Below are 10,458 nucleotides of genomic sequence, written 5' to 3'. Positions count from 1 at the left end.
TTTTCCTCATAAGATTTTACGATTTTTCTTTCTTTTTTTAACGATGTTTACCTTACCATCATTTGGAAATAATCATTAGTGTATTACTTCAGCGTTTTTTCTTATTTTTAAGATTATTTCCAATTTTTTTTTTTTTTTTAAGTTGTGTTTAACAATAAAAAAAAACGGCTTTTTGTAGCGATTCAGAAAACCGGAAAAATCAGTTATCCGGAATAGCGATGGTCCCGACCGTTCCGGATAATCGGTTCCCTACTGTAATATGACCAAGGACTGTATAAGTCCCTATATCTGTTGCTGTATTCAAATAAATTGTGCAATGGTCGTAATGTGTATGTATTTTACACATTTGCGTTTTATTGTTAAATAGGTAAAGAATTATAATTTAGTGAAATATTTCTTTTTTTCTAATCATGCACATTATTTCTTGATTACGCTATTTCTTATATATGTGAACTTTTGTTTCCAAAAATCATACTATTGAAATATCTTTTACTTTATATATTTTTGCATAAATAGTCACCAAGTTAAAGTTGTAAACAGTGAAAGAACAAATAGGTTTCATATTTGCTAAGAAATAAATGTAAATGCAATTTGAACTTGTAAAATATGAAGGAAATCAAAAATCTTGTTTTTCTGATCCACTTTAGAAAACCTCAGATTCGATGGAATTAAAAACTTTAAACATGATGATTAGCTTGAGGTATATTAACTGTTACATTTGTAGTAAGGGTATAATTTATAATTTCTTGAAATGACTGTGACTTTTTTCTCTGCTTGCTGTATTGCAAACTTGTGTTTCTTAAACCACTGCTAGTGATATTATTTTCCCATTATGAAAGAATATTTTCAAATCAGTTTTTTTAAACTCCGGATGTTTTGTGGGTTTATGTTTATATGTAAGTATTTGTTGCCACTCCACAGGGAGACTATGGAAAACCTGGAAAATACAGGGAATTTTAGTCACTGTGGATTTAATCCGTGGAATATTTAAGCATGATGTTTCAGCTATACTAAACTATTTCATTTGCTGCAGAACTATTAAAGTATGTTCAGTTGCTCCTTTTTTTTTTCTTTAAGTTTTTCCAGCAATTGAAACTAATAAATATAGTTAGCCCAATGTAGCTCACACAAGAGCACTGTAATTATTGTGTTTCCTCTTAATATATCTGTATGTACAGGAAAAACATAAGGATTTTTTTCCTCAGATTTTCTTTGCAATATAGGGGTTGCTACTCCACAGGGAGGATAGGAAAAACCTGGAAAATACAGGGAATTTTGAATTTTTCCTTATAAACTGGGAAAATACAGGGAATTTTTATTTCTTCTCTTACAAAATGTTGACCTCTCAAAGTGCTAATTAGGGATTATTTATAGATAGTTCAGCTATATACTATTTCATTTGCTGTATTATCTTTTTATGTATGTCGAACTGTCCTTTATTTCTCTAAGTTTTTTCCAGCAATTGAAACTAGTATTAGTTATCACACATTTACACAGTCCCCCCTAATTTGAGTGGCAATTCTAAATATACTACTTGCGCCTTTCATTTATTTGCATGGAAATTCTTGCACATTCAACAATTAAATGATGTGATTATAGAATTCAATACTTATGTAAAGTAAATAGCTTATGAAATGCAGGTCAAAGAACTAAATGGCCGATAAAACCGACTTTTTTTTATATATATCGTTGTCAGTTATGTTCAGATTAGATTAACCTATTAGATTAACCTATATTCCAAAAAAAAAAAAAAAAAAAAGACTGCGCAAAATCAGGTTTGATTGTATATCAATCTACCATTTTACAATTGCAAACTTTGAAAAATATTAAGTAAGAGGTTCTCTACTTATGTGCAATTTTAGCAAAGAGAGTAAAACCATGTACAATAAGATTTGTTGATGAAATGAGGAATAAAATCATCAAAGACCTCTTAAAAATTGAAATAAGAGATCGTCTACTAATTTATTTTTATAAAAAGTAAAATATTTAAGTTCAAATTCATCATATTTTTTTTTCCAAAATTATAAATAGTAAAGGTATATAGAGCCTAATTTCAAATTTAAAGGAAATATTTAGTTTTTTGGTTGAGGTTGAAGGAAAACTTTTAAATAAAATATTCAAACAAAATATAATCATTACTAATCATCATTTTTTAATTATCTAAAAATGTATATTTTAAATCATGTATACAATTGTTATATTTTTTAAACTTTCATTATTGAAGTAAGGGTTTTCATTTTTCCTTGTTCAGTCTTGTTATTTATAAAGATTGTCACAACCCAAAAGATAAGGCCGAAATTAAATTTTTTGCATTTTGTAGATCGTGGTCAATATCCTTATCGTCCAACACATGGTGTTCCACCTCAGGCTCCTGGTCCTCCTCAACAAGGTCAGAAATAATTTTTATCTTTTCCATCCTCTTTTTGTTCTTTTAGCCAGTATAAAAATCATTAAGACTTACAAAAGTATAAATCTTCTTACTGTCATTTCAAAATCTTATAACAGATTTAATATATTTTAATTAATAAATTGTCATGAAAGTATAGTGCAGGTTTAATTCTCATCAAAAGGCGAGCGCTCTATCTATTGAGTCACCACAGATCTTAGCGGGCTAATTAAAAAATTCAGCTTTTTTTTTTCAAACATGTCATCTATTTTAAACACACCTGCCCTTCAGTAGCTTTTAATCGATTTGATATATTTTTTTAGGCTCATTACCTTGAAAAGACTCCAACCATTTCTTATCTGTCTGATATTTTTAGTCTTATTAATCAGCTTAGCCTTTATGTTAATTATGAAATCTGCAAAGATTGACTTGAGTTTAATGGGGGCTGTGCTCAAGAAGCCTTCATAACGTTATTCTGCGATCAACATGCATTTTGTTTCGCTGGGATTTAACGCTCCTTGTAAATTGTTTTTAGTGATACTTTTGCTAATTACAGGATTCATTGCGTTTTTAAAAAGTGCTTAAAGGTGGTTATTTTTGTTGAATAATTTGATTATGCATCCTGAATTAGTAATCGTTGAGCATTATTTCGTATAGTTTTTTTTCTTTTTTTTTGTCAGTCTGGATTTAACGTTTCTTGTCAATTAGTTTTAGTAAACCTACTGTTACTTTGCAATCTATGCGTAATCGCTGGTATCTTAAATTTTTGTTTTTAACTAAAATCTATTAGTGAAAAGAAATTATGAATAATATAAAGGATTTTTCATTGATTTTTTTTAATCATTGTTTTTCATTATAAACAATAAATTTAATAGGGGTATTTTGTATTTAAGTAATTAATACTTTGCTACACTAAGATAGTTTTTTTTTTTAAATTTTTTTCATGCATGTAAGTATAATAATGGTAGAATTTGATTATTTTTAAACCAATAAATCTTCAGTCGTATTTAATTAAAAAAAATNTTTTTTTTTTTTTTTTTTTTTTTTTTTTTTTTTTTTTTTTTTTTTTTTTTTACTTTTGCGAAAATTAAAACAAAGTTTCTGTTATTTTTTTTAAAAAAACTGATATTAATTAAAAAAAACTTTTTTTTTATTAAATGAAAAGTTAAGCAATGTCTTGATGCTTTTCAATAATTTAACAATTGTGCTATTAAATATAGTATTTTTTCCCCCTTAAAATTCTTTTAATAATTGTTTGTTTGATAATTTGTTAGATAGCGAGTAATATTTNTAGCCTTTTTTTTTTTTTTACTTTTGCGAAAATTAAAACAAAGTTTCTGTTATTTTTTTAAAAAAAACTTTGATATTAATTAAAAAAACTTTTTTTTTATTAAATGAAAAGTTAAGCAATGTCTTGATGCTTTTCAATAATTTAACAATTGTGCTATTAAATATAGTATTTTTTCCCCCTTAAAATTCTTTTAATAATTGTTTGTTTGATAATTTGTTAGATAGCGAGTAATATTTATAAACCAATAAATCTTTAGTCGATTTTATTTTCAAGAAAGTAAGTATTAATAAATATAAAAAATAACTGACATTTACTTTTACATTTATTAATCCCATTTGACCATTAGTCAATACAACTTTATTATTTTAAGTAAATAAATAAAAGAAAATCTAACTGTGTGTTTGCGTCACATAGAGAAGAAAAGACAAAAACCTTCAACAGTTACCCTGCCAGCAAGGGGATTCTAATCTGTGATCTGTTTATATTTTTATGTCAGCACTGTGGTCAGTGCAAACGAGGAGCAAAATTCTTATTAGCAACCACCGCTGGCATTTGAACCTGGGTTGTCTTATGGGAGGCGAGAGCACTCTTATGTCCTGCTGTTGTAATGTAACTACTACTCAATATATTTGTTATCTTGAAGTAATTGTTTTGTATTTATTTAGGTTGGCCTCGGGATAATCGACCCTACTCATCAAGTCAGAATCAGTATTCCCCTGGTCAGCGCGACAATTGGGACATGTCAAGACATGGAGAGGCTCCTCAACCTAGAGGTTGGTCACGTTTTAGTGGTCCCCAAACAGAGCCTTATCCACATCATATGGGTCCTCCAATGGGACCAAAAATGATGTCGCGGGGCTTTCCTCCTAATAAAATACAGGTATTCTATAATATTTTATTGCATGTAAATGTTATGTAGAAAATCCATGTAACTCAACACCGCATAACCACAATAAGTTTGTGGGTGTAAACAATGAAAGTTGCGTCTAAGGAGTTTAAGAAATTAACCTTTTGTTATTGATTTTTAATATTTGTTAAAATACCACTTTTTCAAAAGTTTAATAAACCAAAATTGAATTTTTTTTCTCTCGTTATTATATCAAATGCTCTATTTTTTGTATTTGTAAATGATAAATACCAAATGCACATTTCTGTTAAAATGTATTATTTAGAAATCGATTGTTTAAGATTTGTTTCAGACTAATATTGCCATGTTTTGTAGGTAAATTTAAAAATATGTAAAATGATCTATATAATGCAATATTCTATGAAACACAAGTCCCATTGTGGATTGATCATAAAAGGCACGTTTTCCTGTTGAACACCGAAATCAAGCATCACTGACTGCAGTCAGTAAGCGGGGGGATGACCACATTAATCAGCCTGCATACAAACGAGGGTGCATGGTATCGGTCCTTGTTAAACTGTTACACCGTAAAATGCCTGACTTTGTGTGCAGATTGTTGAGCTACCAAAGCAGGGGTGCCATCCCCTCTGCAGAAGATCGAAAAATTACAATGGCATGTCCTCGGATCATCCTCAGGGATGTTTCTCACACCATCACCAATAGCTCATTGTGCAGCTCTAGTACGACGTAAATAAAGTATCTACCATCTACCTCTATGAAACACAAAGGCTTTCGTTTCAAGATTTGCGTTATAAACATCTTTTACTCTTTTGTATATGTATTTGAAAGCAAACTTCTGTATACTCTAAAATAATGACTTTACTGTACTGATTAGGAAAGAAAAAAAAATTTTGCCTTAATTTTTTTAATTAAGAAACATAACTTTGTTTTGTTCATATTTCCTAACAAGTTCTTCCCTTATAGTAAAACAGAAATTTTATTCTAACAGATTTCTTGTTAAAAAGAATCAGTCAAGTAAAAACAGACAACAAAATGATTCATTTAAATATATATAATCTATATTCATTCATTTATATAATATATATCTGTACGTTTTCAGTTCTTCTTGAAATGTTTTGAATTTTTTCCTACTTTTGAATGCTAACTTTTTCTTTCAATGAGTGCCACTGATCTGAAATATTTTTAATCAAACTTTTCAAATGCTACATAATGAAACACTGTTATTAAATAATTAACTAGATAGTTCTTTTTTATTTGCTATTGATTTATTCAATCAGCATTTTGATTGCATAAGATAGGTGTGATTACATTTCATCAGTAAATAGTGTTGTATTTTAGGCAACTTATACAAACTTATTTTTCCATTTATAACTGGTTTTATTTAATTTACTTGAATGAATGTCTTTTTTTTTTTCAGCTTGTATTGTATCAAATGCTTTAAATTTTTTATTGTTTAAATACTGTTTTTAATATTTAAAAAATGCTTGTTTGCACTAAGTCTTGATACCATGATATTTCTATTTAACATGATAACAGGAAATGATTCTTTTTTTAAAAATAGAAATAAATTTGATCATAATTAATGCAGTAATGTTGATATAATTAAACATTCTCCTGAAATTTTCTTATATTTTGAACCATTTGGAATGAATACTGTAGTAACTTGAACTTTAAAAAAAAAAAAATCCAGAAAATTATCAACTTTTATGTTAGTAACTATTCAGTCGTCTTTCGATACTAGTTGATACTCATTTAGGTGGCTTCAAGCTGCCTTTAGGTTTTTGTTTGTTACTGTAAATATCAAAAAATCCATCTTATCACAGCATATGTAGTTTTGCCACATCAATTTTAATATAAGCAATTCTCATAATAATAAATAGTCTAATACTCATATCAATACTATTATTATTAGACTATTTATTATTATATCACCTAAAATTGATTATATGATAATTGTTTATTTTAATACAATCAATTGTCATACAATCAATTTGACATGTGAATTCACAGCATTTTAAGCTTTAACTCTAGTCAAGTCCTGTTAAATGGTAGTCAAGAACATTTATGTATAAAAATTCTTGAATATTTTATTTAAAAATATTAGAACTAAAATTTATACTTGGCATCTCGTTTATTTGTAAATATTTTTTTCTGATAGAATAATAAATGTGAAATGACAGTAAACTTATAAGTAATTATTCATTTATATTATACTGCATATAATTTCTTTAGAATTTCATGTTTTGAAAATAGCTATGGTTTAAATTTATAAAGACAAATTTTTTGAAATGGGTCATGAATGATTTTACTCAAGAATTTTCAGGATTTTTGAGTTGAGCTCACAATCACCCCTGCATTATAAAAATCAACATATTTTCTTGTAGAAAATTAAAAAAATCAATGATTATCGACTGTTTCAATGGTGACAAAAGGGTTGGCAAGAGTCGATACGGAAGTGTTTTAATTGAAAATTTGTGTTGACAGAAGTTTTTCATCTTCTAATTACAATTATCTTTTTTTTCTTCTTTCCCCAGCAACCTCATGGCGTTGGGCCTCCACCGCAATATTCCAGTCAGTCTCAACGAAAAGAAGTCATATTTCCTCCCGACACTGTGGAAGCTGTAACTCCTCTCATCACAAAACGGCGTCGGGTCCTCTCCAAAGATATAATTCCCATTGATGCGTGGAGAATTATGATGGCTCTCAAATCTGGGTTACTTGGAGAGAGTACCTGGGCCTTGGATGTCCTCACCATTTTGGTTCATGACGATGCCACCGTCCTTTACTTTGGACTCAACCATCTGCAAGGGCTCCTAGAAGTTCTAATGGACCATTACAGGAGGTGCCTGAATCTAATATTTGATTTAGTTGGTGACATGGAAGTAGGCTTTATGCTGAATCCAGGCGAAGGAGTGAAAAAGGAACGAAAAAAGAAATGGTACGAGTTAGACAGCGAACTGTCGGACGTCGAATCGAACGACATACCCTTATCAGACACTTTATGTAATGACAAAACATCTATTTTAAACACGACGAATTATACTTTTAGAACACGTTGCAAAAAAATTGTAAGGACTCAAGAAGAGGAGGCTCTGTTTCTGTTTGATCCTCATAAAAAGTGGGATGTGCACGAGGGTTTCATAAGTGGAAGCAGCCATTGGCAACATGGGGGAGGGGAATATACCGGTTATATACAGACACATTTTGAAAATATTGAAAAACGTGTGAGATTTGTAAGAATTTTAAAAGATAAATGTAAGGATGCCAAAACAGAACAAAGAGAAAGTGTTGTACATAGTAAAAAAGAATGTGGATCTGATACTGAGGAAGACGAGAGCAGCCCGTGTATAATTACACCTTCGGAGGCAAATGACTCAAAATGTAATGATAACGTTCATTCTGTGATTGACAAGGAATCTACGCCCCCAAAAGACTCTTCTAAAAATAAAAATTGTGACAATCCGGACAATAGCTTTCCAAAAATAAGACCGGTTTCCCCTAGCAGGAAGCGGAGGGCTGTAGAAGACTTGGAGGAGGAATCTTACAATAGAGATGAGCCATCTTTGTGTATAATAGGTGATTCCCAAGATTCTCTCGTGCGCAGGTGCATTTGTGTGTCATCCATCTTAAGGAACTTGTCATTTGTGCCTGGAAATGACACTGAAATGTCTAAACATTCTGGTTTCTTACTTGTGCTCGGCAGGCTTCTGCTACTGCACCACGTTCATTCTCCACGCAAGCCTCCTCAGCGACACTACGACCGCGAAGAAGAAGGTGAAAACTCTTCTGTTGCAGATTCCTGCAGCAGCCTGAACACTGAACATGAATGGTGGTGGGACATGTTACATATTATTCGTGAAAATACGCTAGTCACCCTAGCCAATATTGCGGGTCAGTTGGACTTGGCTCCTTTCCCTGAAGAAATTAGTTTTCCCATTTTAGATGGCCTTATGCATTGGGTCACTTGTCCTTCTTCGTATGCCCAAGACCCACTCCCCACCCAGCCATCGCACTCCGTCCTCTCACCTCAACGTCTCTCTCTGGAAGCTCTGAGCAAACTTTCAGTTCTAGAAAGCAATGTCGACCTCATGATGGCCACACCCCCCTGGGAAAGGATCGACAGGTTCTTCTCGCTCTTGTCGAAATGGTTGAGTAGGAACGAAGATCAAGTGTTGCGGGAGTTCTCTGTAGTCCTTCTGTCCAATTTGTCACAAGCTGACAGCAGTATGGCTAGGGCAATAGCACTGCAGGGCACTTGCATACCTCTTCTCATAACATTTGTGGAACAAGCGGAACAAAGTGCATTGCAGGTGGCCAATGCACAAGGGATTAATGCCCTCAGGGAGAATCCTGAGCTTATGGGTACCACTCTGGACATGGTAAGGCGAGCTGCTGGCACTCTCCGATGCCTCGCAAGGGTACCCAGCAACCGAACATTGTTTTTACAACACCAACAAAGGCTGCTGGCACTGGTCATGTCACAAATATTAGATCAAGGCGTAGCATCCATTATTGCCGATGTTCTATTCGAATGCTCGCAGGAAGATGCGGAGGACTCCCTCAATGTGACGAGTAGCAACAGCAGTGGGGAGAAAGTGGTGCCATCTCCTAATGCAGAGGATGGCTCAACGTAATAATTTATATGTCACTTCTTAAAATACCAGTTTCAAAAATCAGCTATGGTCAGATAGTGCAAATATTTGTTGAAAAGGACTTGCTTGGGATTGGTGCATTGGCAATATTTATTTAAGTGAAGAAAATTTTATTTCTGTTTTGTGATTCATTAGATGCCTCCTGGGGAGTCATACTTAGGACTCTGAATTTAATAGAGAATGTCATTGTTTATATAAAGTCACGTTACAAAAAAATCTGTTAGCAATTTCAAAAAGAGCATGCATGTAAAATGCTTGTGAATGTTTCATCTTTGTACAGCTGTTAAAACAACACATTGCATCAGGCATTGTAGATATTTACACACCATTTACCTGATGTGGTGCATCATGTGTTTAAAATAAAACAAACAAAATTTTTAGTTGAGACTAGAAAAAAACCTCATTTCCATATTGTAACTGTACAAAAAAAAAAAAAAANATACAAAAAAAAAAAAAAGGAAAATGAGTGGACAATAATGTACAGCCTAGATGATTATAAAGCACAAACAAATAAAAAGAAATGTCTCTGAGATTTTATTGTGACTTTTCATCCTTTAAAAAAAAAAAAGAAAGAAATCTTTATTACTGAAAAGCACTTTAGAAATCAAACTTTACATGGAAGAACAGCTGTCGGAAGAATGTTAGGTTTAAAAGATACTGGCCAAATACCTATTGTTTTTTAATCAGTCTTAAGCTGATGGGAAGCAGTTTGTTAAGGTTCCAGTCCAGGATTTCTGTCGGCTCTTTAATATTGATATTTATGAGTGCAAGAGCTTTATACTATGTATATGTCTAATCATCATTGAAATAAATGTACATATAAAATACTCTTTTTTTTCTTTCTTTCTTTCTTTTTAACCTTTATCGTATCTATAAAAAGGGAGACCCTTGATCTAGGGAACTTAATTTCTGGGAATCAATCTATTTTTTTAAAAAATTCTAAGAATTTTGTTAGTAACAGGATATTTGCGAACCTGGAAAGTCATGAATTTCGGTATTGAACAAAATTTGTCACGATTTTAACTATTTTTTAAAAAAAATTCTATTTCGGTAGCCGAAAAATCTAATGTTTAAAATGGAATTTCCCTCCCCCAATTTTATGGTGCTTCGAATATCTGAATTAGTAACAAAATCCCCACTCACATTCATATTTTATTAAAATATAAACTGTTTTCATCATGTTCTTTAAAAATTATGGTGTTCTTTCAAAAAATAAAAGAAAAAACATAATTTCTAGAGTGAATTAAACTTCTGTGATTTT

At 31.3% G+C, this 10,458-nt stretch overlaps 1 protein-coding gene across 1 annotated transcript in view; it reads left to right on the top strand.

The window, feature by feature from the left end:
• The window catches only part of LOC107455734 (trithorax group protein osa), a gene marked incomplete in the record, with an annotated part of 132,862 nt that extends 122,838 nt beyond the window's left edge, over nt 1-10,024 (top strand). The window contains 3 exon segments of the mRNA XM_043044854.2: nt 2,321-2,389; nt 4,343-4,557; nt 7,080-10,024. Of these exon segments, the coding sequence (XP_042900788.1) occupies nt 2,321-2,389; nt 4,343-4,557; nt 7,080-9,179 (2,384 nt within the window).
• Between the last annotated feature and the right edge of the window lie 434 nt (nt 10,025-10,458).

Source organism: Parasteatoda tepidariorum, chromosome 2 (assembly GCF_043381705.1).
Source record: "Parasteatoda tepidariorum isolate YZ-2023 chromosome 2, CAS_Ptep_4.0, whole genome shotgun sequence".
NCBI classification, from domain to species: Eukaryota; Metazoa; Arthropoda; class Arachnida; order Araneae; family Theridiidae; genus Parasteatoda; species Parasteatoda tepidariorum.
The sequence above is the reverse complement of the archived record's forward strand: the minus strand, read 5'-3'. Positions and strand labels throughout refer to the sequence as shown.